Source organism: Bubalus kerabau, chromosome 15, assembly GCF_029407905.1.
Source record: "Bubalus kerabau isolate K-KA32 ecotype Philippines breed swamp buffalo chromosome 15, PCC_UOA_SB_1v2, whole genome shotgun sequence".
NCBI classification, from domain to species: Eukaryota; Metazoa; Chordata; class Mammalia; order Artiodactyla; family Bovidae; genus Bubalus; species Bubalus kerabau.
Genome location: NC_073638.1, coordinates 53,785,795 through 53,805,471, shown reverse-complemented (window position 1 = coordinate 53,805,471; position 19,677 = coordinate 53,785,795). Strand labels below are relative to the sequence as shown.

The 19,677-nt window shown below is 35.4% G+C and overlaps 1 protein-coding gene across 3 annotated transcripts in view; it reads left to right on the top strand.

Moving 5' to 3' along the window:
* The window catches only part of RAB6A (RAB6A, member RAS oncogene family), a 92,035-nt gene that overhangs the window by 57,076 nt on the left and 15,282 nt on the right, over window positions 1–19,677 (top strand). The window contains exons 4-7 of one of the 3 annotated variants that reach the window (XM_055549050.1): window positions 594–699; window positions 2,478–2,589; window positions 11,626–11,719; window positions 17,557–17,843. In XM_055549050.1, coding sequence (XP_055405025.1) covers window positions 594–699; window positions 2,478–2,589; window positions 11,626–11,719; window positions 17,557–17,745 — 501 coding nt within the window. In that variant the 3' untranslated portion in view covers window positions 17,746–17,843. Of the gene's footprint in view, window positions 1–421; window positions 528–593; window positions 700–2,477; window positions 2,590–11,625; window positions 11,720–17,556; window positions 17,844–19,677 lie in introns of those variants that run through there. The other 2 variants (XM_055549052.1, XM_055549051.1) reach the window with 2 other exon arrangements.

Sequence of the window (19,677 nt, the reverse complement as noted above, 5' to 3'; positions counted from 1 at the left end):
CTAATCATTGACATTTACCTTTGTTTTTCTCTTTTATTTTCACTATTTGAACATGAGCAGTCTGCTTGTGCTGTCCGGAAGGTATAGGATTCAAAGAGAGGTTGTAGAGAGGGCGGATAAAAAGGAAGCTGTACTTCTCATCCTGTGAAATCTTTGCTATTGCTGTTTTTTATTTTTGTATTTTTTTGAGTTATGTACCTTCAGAGCAAGCAAATTTTAAATATTATTCCCTTTTGAAAAAGGAAAGGAATTTTATGTTGTTTTCATTCCTCACATCCCTGCCACCTTTTGCATGAGTTTCCTTTTTACCTCCTTGCCACCCTCCTCCCTTTAAAAACTATTTCTTTTTTCTTTTTAGTATGAGTTTGTTTTTTTTTTGTTTTTTTTGTTTTTTTTTTATTTATTTTTTCCCATCCCACAGATCAGGCTGCAGCTGTGGGATACTGCGGGTCAGGAACGTTTCCGTAGCCTCATTCCCAGTTACATCCGTGATTCTGCTGCAGCTGTAGTAGTTTACGATATCACAAGTAGGTATTTTGCAACGGGTTGACCTTTCTTATTTTTCTTGCTTGTTTGACTGATTTTATTGTTAGGTACGATTGCAATTATGGGACACAGCAGGTCAAGAGCGGTTCAGGAGCTTGATTCCTAGCTACATTCGTGACTCCACTGTGGCAGTTGTTGTTTATGATATCACAAGTGAGTGGGGGGGGAATTATGCATTTCTAATCTTCTTTCAACCTTTAGCTTAGTTGCATGCATGTTCTTGTTTTGTGCTTGTTTTCTATACCGGCATGTAAAATTGAGTTTTATCATACCAAACCTTATCACACACCATCTAGGTCAGAGTATTTGCTTCATTGTTTGTACCAATATATCTTATTTCTACTATGCCAGGGTTTTTTGCCCCAGAAATTTTCATTTGGGTTTAATTATGAACCCTCTCCAAGGCTTTCTTAGTATCCTGTTATCCCTAAGCTACACCATAATTATGGTTGGAAGAGTATTTCCTTTTTTATTTAATTTGATTTCAGATTTCTTTAAAATAATCTGCATATATGTCTCTTGCCAAGTTTTCCAAATCCTTCAAGGCTTCTACTGAGGCTGTTAAAAGCTTCTGATAACCAGCTTTTTTCTGCTTTTACTTTCTAGCCATCCTCTATATAGAGGAAGAGAAGAGAAAACTTAATTTTTGTTAATCATTTTCATTTGAGTGAAATCTGGATTCTCTGACTAGTTCATTTACTTTGTTGCTAACAAGTGACACTTTTCATTTCTCTCCAAGAAAAACATTTAAATGGGAGACTAAAACAAGTGATGGTCTTCCTTTTTCTTTTCCCTCAAGACTGAATAATAATGCCTTTGGCATTTTAAGTGACTGTAAATTTTGAATAGAGCCTTGATGACTGCCAGGGAAATGCTATCTGATGAAAATTGTCTTTGTAAATTGGTTTATGATATATTAGGCAATATTAAGTATCATTCCATATAGTGCTCCATAATTTATAGGAAAACCAGGATAGTAGCACATCTTGGACTTCTTTAAAAACATAAACTATAATATTAGCATACATTTTTACAAATTTGCTCAAACAGAAATCATATTTACTTAAGAATAATTACAGTGGCAGAACTATAAGTTAGAGGTTTGCATTCAGAAACTTTTTATTTTGGTTAGGTGCCAAATGCAGTCCTTCTTTTCTTGAAGCTTTTCTTTGGGTTGCTACCTGTTTTAAAAATGTATGTTCATTATTGTTCTGTCACAAGTTTTGCAGCTTTAAAATGTTTGTGCTTACTTTAACCAAATCAAGTAAAACCAGGTGTATTCTTTGAAATTTGTACACATGTGGTTAAAATATTAGCAAATTGTTTTCTTTAGCTGCTGTAAGAATTTTTGAAGTACTCAGAATCCAGGGCTGGAAAAGATGGGTTTTGTTTTAAGTGATTCTGGTACATTAAACTAATAAACTCCAAGTTAAAGTGATCACAAACTGAATAAGCAATGCAAACAGAGTGGTGTTGAAAGCTATTGAAAGGCTTTACAAATTTTGTGGATGTGTTGGGACTTACTGGCTGACGAACTTTTGGAGATGCTTTCTTTGTCACGTTTGGTATGTGTAAGTAATCAAAAGAGCATTGTGGCAACATGACACCATATTATCTGCCATAGCTATCCTTTCATCATTTAAATATTTTTTTTCAGTTACATATAGTATACTCATCTGGTCATGTACAAAAATTTTAAACTATTATAAAAGTTACCTTGTGGATTTTATTCTTGTGATTTGTTTAGATCACTGATACTTGTACTCAGATAAAATGGAGTTATGTTGCAGGCACATTAAAGGTGGGTTCTAATGTGCCAACCTCCTTCCAACTTCCAGTGCTTTTTTTTTTTTTTTTTTTCCTTTTTTGGTCCTTCACTTGGGAAGTTACTTGCAATAACACTAATCTCTGTCCACCTTCCTATATACCAGATGTTAACTCCTTCCAGCAAACTACAAAATGGATTGATGATGTCAGAACAGAAAGAGGAAGTGATGTTATCATCATGCTAGTAGGAAATAAAACAGATCTTGCTGACAAGAGGTATGGAATGATTTCATATGTATATGGAATGTTTGATTTCTTTGTTAAGCAGCCTATTATTTTTGTTAGTGAATCCTATTATTTTTGTTAGTTTAAAAGGAGACTTGTTTAATCCTTAATCTTATGCCCCCATCCCTTTTCTTTAATGTAAGAACCTGAAATAGGTAAACTCAGTCCTGGAAACTTCCTAATAGTCCAGTGATTAGAATTCTGCGCTTTCACTGCCAAGGGACATGGGTTCAATCTCTCATTGGGAAATTAAGATCCCACAAACCCCCCGCAGTGTGGCCAAAAAAAAACCACACACATTAAACTCAGTCCTTAAAATAATTATTTTTGTGTGTAAGCCCATATATAAATAACTCGTGCAAGATTGTTTACACATGAAGCTGATAGCTATTTTGTATTTTTTAGGCCTCATATTAATAAATAAAAGCAGTATTCTGTTAGAGAACAAAATATTTTTAAAATCAAAATCCTATCTTTAAAAAAGTATTCATAATGATTAAATGCACACTCTTTTGCTAGCCTTATAAATATTCATTATAATTCAGTAGTGTAGTTTTTTTCTTTTCTTTTTTTAATTGTATGATTGAGCCAAACTGTGAGGTTGAACTGAATAGCTTGATTGTGATACCTTAGTCAAATGAGCAAAGACATATTCAAGTCACAGGATGCAAAATGTATTAACATTCACTGTAGAACCCATGGCTTGAATATCTGCCTTTAGCATTCCTCAGTGATCTACTAGATAGTCTTTCTGCTTTAAGTAATCTTCACAATTTAATATTTGAGGTTTTTACTGTTTATTCATTAGTTGAATATTGAAATTCCAGTAATGAACTTTTGCTGTTAATTTAAAAGTTATAAAGAAATACAGTATGTTCAAAGACTTACGAAATGTAAAGCCTGTTTCTGCTCACAGTACCTCATTTGGAATTGGCAAGAAAGTCTTTCTTTATTTAAAAGTAAATTCAGCATATGACTTCATCTTTTCTTTATGAAAATCATTTTTTTGGACTTCGATGCTATTATATAAATTTTCGTTATTTATCTTCACTATGAGATTTTGAAGATCTTATATATATATATTCTTGTAGTGGAGAGTCCCAGGATACCTTCACTATTAAAAGAAAGATAATATATATATTTGTTTCTCTTTATAGCTAGAGTTATCTAAAAGGATGCATACAAGAGTCTGTTCTTTTACTGCATAATAGTTGAGTATACAGATATAGAAAGTTATCTAAATTATGTTTATAGTAACTTTTCTTTAAGATAATATTTGTCCTTTGCTTTAGAACTTCTTTCTCAGTAATTTTTGCCAGACTATTGCCTATTAGCTTTCACATTTAAAAGAATTAGAGTCTTAAAAAAAATTTAATTAAAAAAAAACAAAAGAATCGGAGTCTTATTCATTCCATTAAAATAATTTTGTTTTTTCATCTATTTTTATTATTTATTACTTCATCTGTTTTATTTTATTAATGTAACAGTTGCCTTGTTTTTCTAATTGAAGTATAGTTGATTTATAGTGTTTCAAGTATATAGCAAAATGATTCAGGAAAAAAAATGGTTCAGTTATATTAATACATATATATGTATTTATCCTTTTTTAGATTCTTTTCCATTATAGGTTATTATAAGATACTGAATATAGTTCCCTGTGCCATACAGTAGGTCCTTGGTGTTTATCTGTTTTACATACAGTGTGTATCTGTTAATCTGAAATTCCCAATAAAATAATTTTTAAATGAGGAAAAAATTAAAAAAATTTTTTTACAGCATTAAAAGAAAATCTTTGGTAGTAGGTGGCTTTTCATAAGCATAACATGGAATCCTAATGCCTTAAAGGGAAAGATTGATAAGTTTGAATACATAAATATAAAAATTGTATTCACCTATTCAGTCAGCTCAGTTCAGTCGCTCAGTTGTGTCTGACTCTTTGCGACCCCATGAATCGCAGCATGCCAGGCCTCCCTGTCCATCACCAACTCCCAGAGTTCACTCAGACTCACGTCCATCGAGTCAGTGATACCATCCAGCCATCTCATCCTCTGTCATCCCCTTCTCCTGCCCCCAATCCCTCCCAGCATTAGAGTCTTTTCCAACGAGTCAACTCTTCGCATGAGGCGGCCAAAGTACTGGAGTTTCAGCTTCAGCATCAGTCCTTCCAATGAACACCCAGGACTGATCTCCTTTAGGATGGACTGGTTGGATCTCCTTGCAGTCCAAGGGACTCTCAAGAGTCTTCTCCAACACCACAGTTCAAAAGCATCAATTCTTCGGCGTTCAGCTTTCTTCACAGTCCAGCTCTCACATCCATACCTGACCTCTGGAAAAACCATAGTCTTGACTAGACAGACCTTTGCTGGCAAAGAATGTCTCTGCTTTTCAATATGCTATCTAGGTTGGTCATAACTTTCCTTCCAAGGAGTAAGCGTCTTTTAATTTCATGGCTGCAGTCACCATCTGCAGTGATTTTGGAGCCCCAGAAAATAAAATCTGACACTGTTTCCACTGTTTCCCCATCTATTTCCCATGGAGTGATGGGACCAGATGCCATGATCTTCGTTTTCTGAATGTTGAGCTTTAAGCCAACTTTTTCACTCTCCACTTTCACTTTCATCAAGAGGCTCTTTAGTTCCTCTTCACTTTCTGCCATAAGCGTTTCTTACGATGTACCCTGCATATAGGTTAATAAGCAGGGTGACAATATACAGCCTTGACATACTCCTTTTCCTATTTGGAACCAGTCTGTTGTTCCATGTCCAGTTCTAACTGTTGCTTCCTGACCTGCATAAAGGTTTCTCAGGAGGCAGGTCAGGTGGTCTGGTATTCCCATTTCTTTCAGAATTTTCCACAGTTTATTGTGATCCACACAGTCAAAGGCTTTGGCAGTCAATAAAGCAGAAATAGATGTTTTTCTGGAACTCTCTTGCTTTTTCCATGATCCAGCAGATGTTGGCAATTTGATCTCTGGTTCCTCTGCCTTTTCTAAAACCAGCTTGGACATCTGAATGTTCACGGTTCACGTATTACTGAAGCCTGGCTTGGAGAATTTTGAGCATGACTTTACTAGCATGTGAGATGAGTGCAATTGTGCAGTAGTTTGAGCATTCTTTGGCATTGCCTTTCTTTGGGATTGGAATGCAAACTGACCTTTTCCAGTCCTGTGGCCACTGCTGAGTTTTCCAAATTTGCTGGCATATTGAGTGCAGCACTTTCACAGGATCATCTTTCAGGATTTGAAATAGCTCAGCTGGAATTCCATCACCTCCACTAGCTTTGTTCGTAGTGATGCTTTTAGATTGGCCATTATTCAAAAGATTGATAATGCACTGTATCATCAATCGTCTGAATAGATAAGAACTCTCATACACTGAAAATGTAACTAATACAATTTTTAGCAGAAACAGTTTATTTTTTTTTCTTTTTTTTTAATTTTATTTTATTTTTAAACTTTACATGATTGTATTAGTTTTGCCAAATATCAAAATGAATCTGCCACAGGTATACATGTGTTCCCCATCCTGAACCCTCCTCCCTCCTCCCTCCCCATTCCATCCCTCTGGGTCGTCCCAGTGCACCAGCCCCAAGCATCCAGTATCGTGCATCGAACCTGGACTGGCAACTCGTTTCATACATGATATTTTACATGTTTCAATGCCATTCTCCCAAATCTTCCCACCCTCTCCCTCTCTCACAGAGTCCATAAGACTGTTCTATACATCAGTGTCTCTTTTGCTGTCTCGTACACAGGGTTATTGTTACCATCTTTCTAAATTCCATATATATGCGTTAGTATACTGTATCGGTGTTTTTCTTTCTGGCTTACTTCACTCTGTATAATAGGCTCCTGTTTCATCCACCTCATTAGAACTGATTCAAATGTATTCTTTTTAATGGCTGAGTAATACTCCATTGTGTATATGTACCACAGCTTTCTTATCCATTCATCTGCTGATGGACATCTAGGTTGCTTCCATGTCCTGGCTATTATAAACAGTGCTGCGATGAACATTGGGGTACACGTGTCTCTTTCCCTTCTGGTTTCCTCAGTGTGTATGCCCAGCAGTGGGATTGCTGGATCATAAGGCAGGTCTATTTCCAGTTTTTTAAGGAATCTCCACACTGTTCTCCATAGTGGCTGTACTAGTTTGCATTCCCACCAACAGTGTAAGAGGGTTCCCTTTTCTCCACACCCTCTCCAGCATTTATTACTTGTAGACTTTTGGATCACAGCCATTCTGACTGGTGTGAAACGGTACCTCATAGTGGTTTTGATTTGCATTTCTCTGATAATGAGTGATGTTGAGCATCTTTTCATGTATTTGTTAGCCATCTGTATGTCTTCTTTGGAGAAATGTCTATTTAGTTCTTTGGCCCATTTTTTGATTGGGTCATTTATTTTTCTGGAGTTGAGCTGTAGGAGTTGCTTGTATCAGAAACAGTTTAACATCAGTATTTAAAATACTTTTTGACTGAAATCTACCTCCAATAACTTATTCCATATACCCACAGAAATGTGAAAAGATGAACATAGAGGAGTTATTATTGCACCATTATTTGTAATATTAAAGAATTAAAATCAGTCTAAATGACTGGTAGTAGTAGTAGTATTTTATTAATATAAGTGAAATTCTTCTAGTCAGTAAAAAAGAAAAAAAAAGAGGAATTTATTGCTGGCTTACACATGAAGCTTAAAAACCCTTGATCATTGCGTATACCTGAATCCTTTGTCTTTAAAAAGTAAATAAATAAGATGGTTCTGTGGCCTGGAACAAATCTGTATAAGAATAAATGAAATTTAACTAGTATTTTTGGGAAGAGAGTGGGATTATATAGGAGTTTATTGTATTGGTCTTTTAAAAATTACTGTTGTAATCAGATAAAAAAGTTTTAATAACAGCAATTTAAAGTTAAATGCTTTTCCACTTTCTTTGACAATTAGTTTTTTCATGAAAACTTAGAGGAAAGACCAGAATATATCTGTTATAGTGTCTTAGCACCTAGATGCTCAGTATTCTTTTTGTCCTGTGTAGCCCAGTGCTTCACAAATGTTTCAAACCTGAGAATCACTTGGTAAACATGGTATATTAGACCCTCTTTTAAGATTCTGGCTATAGAGGATTGTGGTCAACTTTAAATTTTTTGATGTTTTTGAGCCTCCTTCCAGATTCAGTTAATCCAGAGTAGGTCCCTTGAATCTATGTTTTAATTAATCTTTCTAGGTATGTGCATGCTAAGTTGTTTCAGTCATGTCTGACTCTGTGGGACCCAATGGACTGTAACCTGCCAGGCTCCTCTGTCCATGGGGATTCTCGAGGCAAGAACACTGGAGTGGGTTGCCATGGATGGCCTCCTGCAGGGGATCTTCCTCACCCAGGGATCAAACCTGTGTCTCTTGTGTCTCCTGCATTAGCAGGCAGGTTCTTTACCACTCATGCAGCCTAGGAAGTCCCAGTCTTTCTAGGTGCTTCTGACAAATCCAAACCACTGTTGTGAACCTTGGTATAGCTAACTTTGAACCATTTTATTGAGGTGACTTATAGTTCTACAACTAGTTAGAATTGCTACCTGGAATCCTTCACATGTAGGGTTTATGGACAAATAATCATTGATTCAGGAGATGTTTATTGAGTATCATGTATATTTCAGAGGATGCTACTCTTAGGATAGTGAACTAAAATCTTCAAGGAGATTTTATTCCAGTGAATAAACCAGGCAATAAGTAAATAAAAAAACAGCATGTTTTATAGTGATATATGCTAAGGTTGAAAATAAAGCAGGGAAAAGGAATATGAAATGTTAAGGACAAGTTTGTAGTATTAGATGGGATAGCAGTGGAAAACCTCCCTGAGAAGATGACTGGTGACTTTTGAGTAAAGAAGCTAAGGAAGTGAGGGAGTTAACTATACAAGTATGTTGAGGAAGAAAAGGTCCTAGGCAGATGACTCAGAAAATACAAAATTACTGAGTCGGGAATACACTTATTTGAGAGACAGCAAGGAATCCTATATAACTGATAAAGAGAATGATGGAAAGAGCAATATGGAAATGAAATGAAATTAAAATAAAATGAAAGATAAAGAAGGCCAGATCATGTAGCACAAAGTAAAAACTTTCTGGATGAGATTGGAGGGTTTAAGCAGAGGAGTAGCTTCTCATAGGTCACTGTTTGCTCTGTTGAAAATGCGTAAGGGGAGAAGAGAGGAGGATAAACTAGACTTTATTCCAAGCAAGAAATAATGATGACTTGGCCCAGGATAGTGGTAACTTGTGTGGTGATCAGTGGTCAAATTTAGATATTTGAAGATAGAACTGACAGGATATACTGATGCGATAGAATATATACTGATGGATGGAATATATGATGTTGGGGAAGGAGTCGTCAAGAATGACCCCTAGATTTTTGGCATGAGAAACCGTCATTAACTGAGACAGGAGAAACTGCATAAAGAAACAGTTTCGGAGGGAATATCATGACTTCAGCTTTTGGTCATTTTAAGTGTAGAAAGGCTATTAGCTATCCTAATAATTAGAGTTCAGGTAGGCAGTTGGCTATGAGCATGCAGTTCATAGCAGCAGTCCATGCTAGATATATAAGTTGAGAGTCATCAGCATATAGATGATATTTAAAGCCATGAGACTGCATAGGATCTCCAAGGCAGTAATTGTAGATAGAGAAAAGGTCCAATGAGTAAGTTTTAGGGCATCTGAAATCATTGTTTTTCAGAAATCCATACTGCTGAAGTGTTTAAAGTTCTGCTGCTGATTGTCTGTCAGCTTACTTTCAAATGGTTAAAAAAACATATTTTAAAAAATTTATACTTGAATACATAGAGAATGAGTGGATATAACAAGCAGATAGAATAAAGTATTAGTAGTTGAAGTATTATATATAAAGAATGATTTTGCTCTTAGAAGGTGGAGAAATTGTAGAATAATATCTTCTTGTAGACAAGAAGAGAGCGGAATCTAGTACATTGGTATAAGTTTGAGGAATAAGGACAGTTCTTCCACAGTCGTGGGTCTAGAGGTAGACTATGAGGCACACACACAAGTAGATTGTAGGATAGATGTGGTGCAAACTTGTAGAAATTCTCTTACATTGCTTTGGTTTTCTTTTTTGTAAGAAGTAAGATTTATCAGCTGATAGTTTCAGTTCAGTTCAGTTCAGTCGCTCAGTCGTGTCTGACTCTTTGCCACCCCATGAGTCACAGCGCACCAGGCCTCCCTATCCATCACCACCTCCCGGAGTTCACTCAAACTCATATCTATTGAGTCGGTGATGCCATCCAGCCATCTCATCCTCTGTCGTCCCCTCCTCCTCCTGCCCCCAATCCCTCCCAGCATCACGGTCTTTTCCAATGAGTCAGCATTTTGCATGAGGTGGCCAAAGTATTGGAGTTTCAGCTTTAGCATCAGTCCTTCCAATGAACACCCAGGACTGATCTCCTTTAGAATGGACTGGTTAGATCTCCTTGCAGTCCAAGGGACTCTCCAGAGTCTTCTCCAACACCACAGTTCAAAAGCATCAATTCTTCGGTGCTCAGCTTTCTTCAAGGTCCAACTCTCACATCCATATATGACCTCTGGAAAAACCATAGCCTTGACTAGACGAACCTTTGTTGGCAAAGTAATAGCTCTGCTTTTGAATATGCTATCTAGGTTGGTCATAACTTTCCTTCCAAGGAGTAAGCATCTTTTAATTTCATGGCTGCAATCACCATCTGCAGTGATTTTGAAGCCCCAAAAATAGTATGACACTGTTTCCACTGTTTCCCCATCTATTTCCTATGAAGTGGTGCTACCGGATGCCATGATCTTCGTTTTCTGAATGTTGAGCTTTAAGCCAACTTTTTCACTCTCCTCTTTTACTTTCATCAAGAGGCTTTTTAGTTCCTCTTCACTTTCTGCCATAAGGGTGGTGTCATCTTAGATCCATTTAATTAGAATAGTTGCTTATTCATTAAACACCTATATGATTGCTGGGCACAAGGAACACCAAGATAAATGAGAGAATACTGCTCTTGAAGAGCTGACATCTTGAGAAGCTTCCCTGTAAAAGAAGCATTAATACTGTGTATCAAGAAACTTTAACATATGTGACTTTAACTCACTTGTTCCAGTTACAGAAATCCACAAAATCCAACCTAAAGAAATGATCCAAAGTGCTCAAAGCACAAAGATGTCCATAGCAACATTTTTCACAGTAGTGTAAAATTTGAAAGCAACATACATTTTTAATACTTTGAGACTGGTTAAAATAGATAAATGTCTAGCCATTAAAAATTGTTTTACATTAAAAAATTTTAATCACAAAACTAAATTTTTATAATCTGATATTAAAATATTGGGTTGGCCAAAAAGTTTGTTTGGGTTTTTCTGTAGACTGTTACAGGAGACCCAAATGAACTTTTTGGCCAACCCATTAAGCTATTAAAATTTTTAAAATTTTAAAAATAAAAGTGAGCTCAGCAGGTAAAAGCAAATCATTTAAAAAAATGCCCTTAAAAAATGTTCAGTTGGGTGAAAATACAGAAGTGCACAGATTTTAAGTGTAGTTGATTTATAATGTACTAATTTCTGCTGTATAACAAAGTGATTCAGTTATGTATGCATTCTTTTTTATATATTCTTTTCCATTATGGTTTATCATAAAATATTAAATATAAGTCCCTATGCTATACACCTCTGGTTCTTGTTGTTTATCCACTCTGTGTACTTTGAATCTGCTAACCCCAAACTTCACTCCATCCCTCCCTTCCTCAGCAGCCACAGGTTTGTTCTTTATGTTTGTGAGTCTGTTTCATTTATATCATATTTTAGATCCTATATATAAGTGATATCATATGGTATTTGTCTTTCTGACTTAAGTGCACAAATTTTAAGTATATTGCAGTTTTTTTAATCAAACTAGTCTTACCTGTATAACCAGCACCGTATTAAGAAAAGTTCAGAACCTTGTTTATAATCTTCATATCATCATCTTTCAAAAAGGTGAATTTGTTTTTTTTTTTTTTTCTACAGACAAGTGTCAATCGAGGAAGGAGAGAGGAAAGCCAAAGAGCTGAATGTTATGTTTATTGAAACTAGTGCAAAAGCAGGATACAATGTAAAGCAGGTAAGTTATTTGAGAATGGGTGGGTTAAAGTTATCAAATTGAAAAAATATATTTTAAAATAATTGTATTGGTTTTCTATTCTCTAGTGTAAGATTTTCTTCCAGTTGACAGTAGCAGGCCTCATGAATTAGCAACATACTACAGTGAACAGTGAAAAATCTAAATGTGGCGTAGTTTGGGAAAAAGAGAGAAGAGACTTGTCAAACTTTTTGGATTGTTCATAGAATGAGTATTTCATTATGATTAGAAAATGATTGCTGGGTTGTAAACCTGCCATACTCTAACTGCATCCCTACTTTTAGGGTGAATTTTCTTCAAGATTATGATAAAACAAGCATTTGCTTTTAGGGTTGGTATTTTGCTTGTTATAAAAATACATTCTGATTATTTTATCCTTAATAACTGCTGGTATTAATCAGTGTTTATAACAGTGTTTATTCCTGTTTTGGAGAACAGGAAAATTTAGGGAGACCTCACTTTATCAAGTTGTTACCTTAAAGATGGGGTAACCAAAAACTTACCTGCTTAATTCTTCACATCTACATATCATATAGAGTACTGGTCCCAGATTTATAGGCTTTACCTCTCAATAAATTATTTTTTAAATTGTATGTTATCAGTAAAGGGGTAAAATTAAATCCTTGAAACTGAGTAAGTAGAGCTTTATGAAAAATTCTCATTGTAAGTCATACTGAATTGTCACTAATTTTGTCCTCATAGTATACTGTTTCATGGCTCCATATCTGCATTCATGCTGTGTTCTCTTTATGTAGAATACTCATTTTCTTCTTTCCTGACTGATACCTACCCATACTTTTAAGTTTCAATTTAGATGTCAGCTATTTAGAGGTATTTTCTCATACATTCTCCACCGTGCTGTTCTGTGCTTAGTTGCTTGATTGTGTCTGACTCTATGTGACCCAATGGACTGTAGCTTACCAGGTTCCTCTGTCTATGGGGATTCTCCAGGCAAGAATACTGGAGTGGGTGCCATCTCCTCCTCCAGGGGATCTTCCCAACCCAGGGATCGAACCCAGGTCCCCCTTTTCAGGTGGATTCTTTACCATGTGAGCCACCAGGAAGCCCATTATCCACCATACCTCCAGGTATTACCACTTAATGATAAATGACTCTCTTGTGTGCTTTCACAGATCCTTGACCCCTGTGAAACCCCTGTAATAGAACTTACCACATTGTATTGAAATTGCTTTCCCATCAAAATTATATATTCTCAGAGCCTGCAAGTATATAAGGAATTTATTAAACAGTTTGAGTAATAAAAGTTGCTGTAATATTATCATATGTTACTGTATTAAGACAAAGAAGTGGGTAGCTCATCTACCTTTCTCTATTATGATGTTTTGATAAGGATGTGAAATAGTTGCTTATATGTTAGAATATGGACTTCTCCAAGACATTTTTGGATCTGGGTTAATGTCTAAAGAAGGGGTTGCTGTGGTCCCCTAGTCCCAACCTTAAGTAATCCCATAGGTTTAGTAACAGCTTTCTTGAGGTATAATTTATGTACCACAAAATTCACTTGTTTTAAGTGTAGGATTCAGTTATTTTCAGTGAATTTACATCATTGTGCAACCATCACCATAATTCAGCTTTAGAACATTTTCATCACTTGCCATGCAATTTTTTCTAGAAGCCTGACCCGTACAGACAGATATTGGTAGCCATTGATAATGAAGAGAGACTTTTTACAGAACAATCTTATCCTGAATTTGAAACCCATTTGCTACTTTATTATTTCTCCTTATTTAGATGATATGTCTGAATGTGTGGTTTTGCTAAAGTCCCTATTCTTTTAGGACCTGATTTTGTTGTTTTTTTAAATATAAATGTGACTAAAATTTCCATTTTCAAACTTTGGAACAGAACTGCCTTTTAATGTTTTTGTAGCTTCTTAACTCATAAAAACCATTACGTTTTATTTTATAGAGAGTACCCTGGTGTGTTAGAATTTTATTTCAATATTTAAAGACCTATGCCTTGTTGGCTTATATAATTAAGTTGCGGAAGAAAGAAATCCTGGGGTTCTCACATGCCCATGAAATAATGAAAAATGAAAAAACAACTAAAATCTTATGTTAATAAGCACATTTCAATAATAGGTTTAAAATCTTCCCCCCAACTGTAGATAGTTCATCATATAGAATGCATTTCTGCCATGTGTGGAAATTACTCCATGTGTGGAAATTACTGACTGATTTTAACTTTTAGATAAGAAATAAATCATAATCCATTTTTTTAAATTATTTTTTATGGATTATCTGTTGCTTGAGTTAGGTTTTATAAAGGAACTTAAAACTAATCAGCTAGAGTATCACTTTTAAAAACTTAATTTTTTAAATGACCAGTGGTTTTTAAATGGAAGTGTTTATCTTTTTAGTTGCACAAGTCACCCCAATGTTTTTTTTTACAAAATAGTCTTTGATACTAGTTCGCTGTATAGAAAAATTCAAATTTTCCTAAGTAAAATCTTTATCAAATCTGCCCAGTAACCATTGCCCAATTCTTGACTGGACAGTGCACCTTCTGTGGTTGGAGTTCAGTGCTTATTTTCCTAGGATTAGAGATTAATGGGTCTCAATCTTAATGTGCATCAGTTACCTGAAAGTTTATATAAACTACTAGTTTCTGAGGCATGACTTACAGATATTGATTCAGTAAGTCTAGGTTAATATCCTAAAATCTACATTTTTAATAAGAATACCAAGGGATTTCTCATGCAAACCATACTTTGTAAAAAGACACAGAAAGCCATAGAGATGGTTTGTCAATTATATCAAATATATTCAGTGTGATAATTGTTTGAACAAGTATTAATTCCCTAATCCCTCTTAGATACAGAAGACAGGCCTCCTACACTCAAACCCCTCAATCTTTTGTAGAAGCCAAATTCAAAAGGAGGAATTAATGTCATGTGTCCCAAGTGTCAAATGTGTCTTCATAAAGTAAGAGGACAAATGTAGTGAAACCCAGAAGCTCTCTTGATTTGGTTGTGTCCACACTTTAGGACCATCATTTAGATACCGAATCTTGTTGATTCTCCTCTTTCTGTTTGTATATTAAGGTACTTGTCTATTTATTGCCTTGTTTGCTCCCATAACTTATTAACTGATAGGTGCTCCAACGTTGCCCAGCTTTAGTTTACTCTCCATTCTGCTGCCAGAGTGATTGTTTTACAATACAGATCTGCTCAGGTTACATCTGTGAATTTTATCCTGAATTTTAAGCAAACTCCTTAGTATGCTATGCTCTCCTGTTCAGAATATGTGATCTGGCCCCTCCGTATATCACAATTCTAATCTTTGGCCACCACATACCCATACAATACATCTTTTTTTTTTTTTTTTTTACTTTACAGTATTGTATTGGTTCTGCCACACATCAACATGAATCCTTCGTTCGTGTGTTCCCCATCCTGAACCCCCCTCCTACTTCCCTCCCTGTACCATCCCTCCAGGTCATCCCAATACAATACATCTTAAAGTGCCTGAAGTTTATTGTGTTCTCACATTTTCATTGTATGTGATTGTCCTTTCTAACACACTCCTTCCTCCCTATTTGCTATCTGTAATTAAAAGCCCAGTTTAAACATAATCAAATGTAGATTAAGTGCCTTTCCTGTTTGTTGTAGTAGCACTTTTAATATTGAAGTTTTTTGTCAGCTCTGCCTCCCATTAGACTGAACTCAATAAATGTTCATTGAATGAAAGAATAATATACTGAGCTTGATTAATAATTTATTGACTGTGCTTGACTGTGTCTTAAGCTTAAAAAAATCTAGGTTACATGGGGAATTTTCCTTCATTCAGTACCTTGACTGCAACTTAGATAAAGATACATTGAATTTGTTTTTTTTTTGTTTGTTTGTTTGTTTTTTTAAGTTTTAAAAGAACTGCTTTGTATTACAAGTAGCAAAAATCTATTCTAGACATAGCTTAGCCTTTGGCAGAATGATAAAGTATCATCTATCACAATTTCAAAAGATCAGATTATGCCAACAATGGTTAATACAATCATCCTTATTATGTGTGAGGCACTACTCTAATAGTGCTTTAGTGCGCATCATCTCAAGCGCCTCCATCCATGGGATTTTCCAGGCAAGAGGACTGGAGTGGGTTGCCATTGCCTTCTCTTGAATTTGTTTTAATTTAGCTAAACTTATATTGAACTTTTTTCCATTCGTTTATTAAGATAAGTATTTATAGTGATATGTACACATCTTGAGTTTATAATTAGATGAATTTTGATAAATGTAATGACTGATCGGGTTCACTTTTCACAATGACCACATTAAGGAAGATACAGAAATAGGTTGTTTGATTTCCAAATATTTGAGGCATTTCTGGATATTGTTATGGCTTCTAATTTAATTCTGCTGTGATCAGAGAATATCCTCTATAACATTTTAGTTGTTTATAATTCACTGAAACTTGTTTTATGGCCTGGCACGTGGCCTATGTTGATGAATGTTCCATGTGCCCTGGAAAAGAAAAACTTGTCTGTAGTTGTCAGGTACAGTGTTCTATAAATAATATCAATTAGCTTAAAACAATTGATAGTATTGTTCAAATCTTAGCCTTAGTAATTTTGGGAGGTAGGTAGTTCAGTCAATTACTGAGAATGGGGTATTAAATTTTTCTATAACAATATTTGTATTCATGGGAACTTAGTTCCCCAACCAGGGATTGAACCTGAGCCCTCAGCAGTGAAAGCATGGAGTCCTAACTACTGGAGCACCAGGGAATTCCTTCTGTCAGCTTTTACTTCATGTGTGTTGAAGTTTTGTTATTAGATGCATACATGTTAACATTGTTATCCTCCTAATGTGTTACTTTTTTAAATAATGAGAAATATTGCTCTTTAGCTCTAATAATACTCCTTTCCATTATCTGATCTTAATATGGCCACAGCAGCTCTCTACTTATTGTTTACTTGGTATCTCTTTTTCTTTGTAAAGTGGGTCTCTTGTAGATGTTATACAGTTGGATCTTTTTTTTTCCCTCTGGTGTGACAGTCTTTTAATTTGAGTGTTTGGTTTATTTAGATTTAATTGTAGTTAGGTTTATTTCTACCATTTGCTCTTTGCTTTCTATCTGTCCCTCTGTCATTTTTGTTTTAATCAAATATTTTTATGTTGTGTTTTAATTCCTCTTTTGATCCTTAGCTTTTGTTCATAACCTTTTTAGTGGTTGCTCTAGGGGTTAAATTAGAGTTAGTATTATGCCATTTCGTATGAGATTATGCACCCTGTCCTTTGTATTCTTGTTGTCACATATTTTGTATTTACATATATTATAAACCTCCATATTAAAGGTTTTTTTTTGTTTTGTTTTGTTTTTAGATTTACTTTTATTTTTTGACTGTGGTGGATCTTTACTACTGCATGTGGGCTTTCTTTAGTTGCAGCTCATGGGGGGCTACTCTCTAGTTGTGGTGCGTGGGCTTCTCATCGCAGTGGCTTCTCTTGTGAAGAACTGGCTCTAGGTGCATGGGCTCAGTAGTTGCGGCTCATGGGCTATAGAGCGCAGGCTCAGTAGTTGTGGCATACAGGCTTAGTTGCTCTGCAGCTTGTGGATCTTCCAGCACAGGGATCTAACTAGTGTCCCTTGCATTGCAAGGCAGATTCCTAACTACTAGATCACCCGGGAAGCCAAATAAATATTTTAATTTTTGCTTTAAACAGTAATTAAAAGAAGAAAAAAGATAATCCTATTTACCTATATATTTACCATTTCCAGTGCTCTTCATTCCTTCTTATAGATCTGTTTCACCTGATATTTTTCTTTAGCCTAAATAACTTTCTTTACTGTTTGTTTCAGGGGTCTCCTAGTGATAAATTCTCGCTGCTTTCACATATGCCAAAAGGCCATTTGAAGAATGATTTTGAAGAATGTTTTTGCGAGTTTTTAAATTTTGTTTTGGAAAGAGATTTTTCTCTTCCATTACTTCAAAGTTGCCTTTCTATTGTCTTCTGGCTTCCATTGTTTTTAATGAGAAGGGAACTCTAATTTATATCATTCTCTGTTTGTAATGTGTTGTTTTAAAGTATTTTTCCTGTCCTATTTTCTTATTTTCTCCAGTGGCACATCTATTAAATCACTTGATATTATCCCATGCCTGCTAGTCATTAAGGCTTCTGCTCATTGTTTTTATTATCTTATTTTCCTTTCTTTTCAGATTATATATTATTATTGATGTGTCTTCAAGTTTACTGATCCTTTTTCTGCCATATCTAAACTGTTAGGAAATCCATCCAGTGAATTTATTATTTCAGATATTTTAATTCAGTCCTAAATTTTTTTTATTTCTTAAAATTCCCATTTCTTTGTCAGAATTCCCCATCTGTTCAATCATTATGGCCATTGTTACCTTCAAGTTCTTAAACATATTTGAGTAATTGCTTTGAAATTCTTGTCTGCTAATTCCACCATGGGAAGTATCTGATGGCTCAGCAGTAAAGCATCTACCTGCAGTGCAGGAGATGCAAGTTCAATCCATGGGTCAGAAAGATCCCCTGGAGAAGGAAATGGCAACCCACTCCAGTATTCTTGCCTGGGAAATCCTGTGGACAGAAGATCCTGGCGGGCTACAGTCTGTGGCGTCTCAAAAGAGTTGGACACGACTAAGTGACTAAACAGCAACAAATTCCAACGTTTGGGTCAGCTAAGAGCCTATTTCTGTTGGCTGTTTATTTTTTCTCTTGACTCTAGGTAGATTTTTCTTTTCTGTTTCATGTATGTAGTAATTTTTTATTGTATGCTTGGCATAGTATTCTGTTATTTTTCTCTAAAATTTGGGATTGTATTATGGCAGGTTGTTATATTGCTGGCTGATGATCATGAATTTGTATAGTTTGATATTATGCATTGTTTGGGTGGACCTGTAGAAAGCCTGAGATGTTTAGCAAGCTTTTCTATTTTGGTGAGATTCAAACTCTAAACTATATCCCTGATGCAGGTGGTAGCTGAAATCTCTGCTCATTTCTTTCAGCATTCTTTCTAGCTTTTGCTTTCAAGTAGTTCCTTGAAGTCACCCACATGGTGACTCCTTAGAGCTTTTCCTACATATGTACCATTAAGGAGTTAACTGAGGGTTTGTAGGAATTTTATGTGTTGATTTTAGGGCCCCTCCTCTTGGCTCCCTCCTTTTTGTTATTTCCTTCATCAGTATGGCCATCCTGGTAGTCAGTTGACACCTCAAACATGTAAAACTCTAGTTTTTGCTTGAGTTCTAACCACCCTTTATTGTACAAGCTAGGATTGGCTCTTGGGAAAACCTGTTAATAAGCATGACTCTCACCCATTGAGTGTGGGTTCCGTTTTTCCCAGGATTGAATTACTCCTAGTTTGTATGTCCTCTTGTCCTCTTGTTACTCTTGAAAGTCTTCAAATAGTTGTTCAGAGTTAATAATTGCTATCTGCAAGAGTATTAGTCCTATACAAGCTGCTGTGCTGTTACCAAAAGTGGAGTCTATCTTGAACTGGGGTAAAAATTAAAATATCTGATAAATGAAATAGCTGAGACTATTTAGCATGTACGTACTTAGTTTTATTTAATATTGAAGGTTAGTTTACTCCTGGATTCTGTATGTTGTTGCTTATCTAAGATCAATATCAGTAGATCTTTGAAGTAAATTATTTGGTCAGTGAGTAACATATTAAAAGAAGTGATTTTGAAGAAATAAGGTCAAATTCCTTCGGAGTTTTTGTTGTAGGTCAGTAACAATTTAGAAATGGTGCTGGTATTCAAAAATTTACTAGGTAAATTTTACAGTCCAGTCACTACCATGGAACACATTGGGAATCACACTCTTGTGAGCTGTTCAGTAACCATTGTGTGTGTTTTATTCAGCCATGTGTTTGCAAAACAGAGTTCCTTTTGATGATTGTGCATTGTACTCATTTTATTTGACAAAATCATGCCTTTTCACCGAAGGTAGA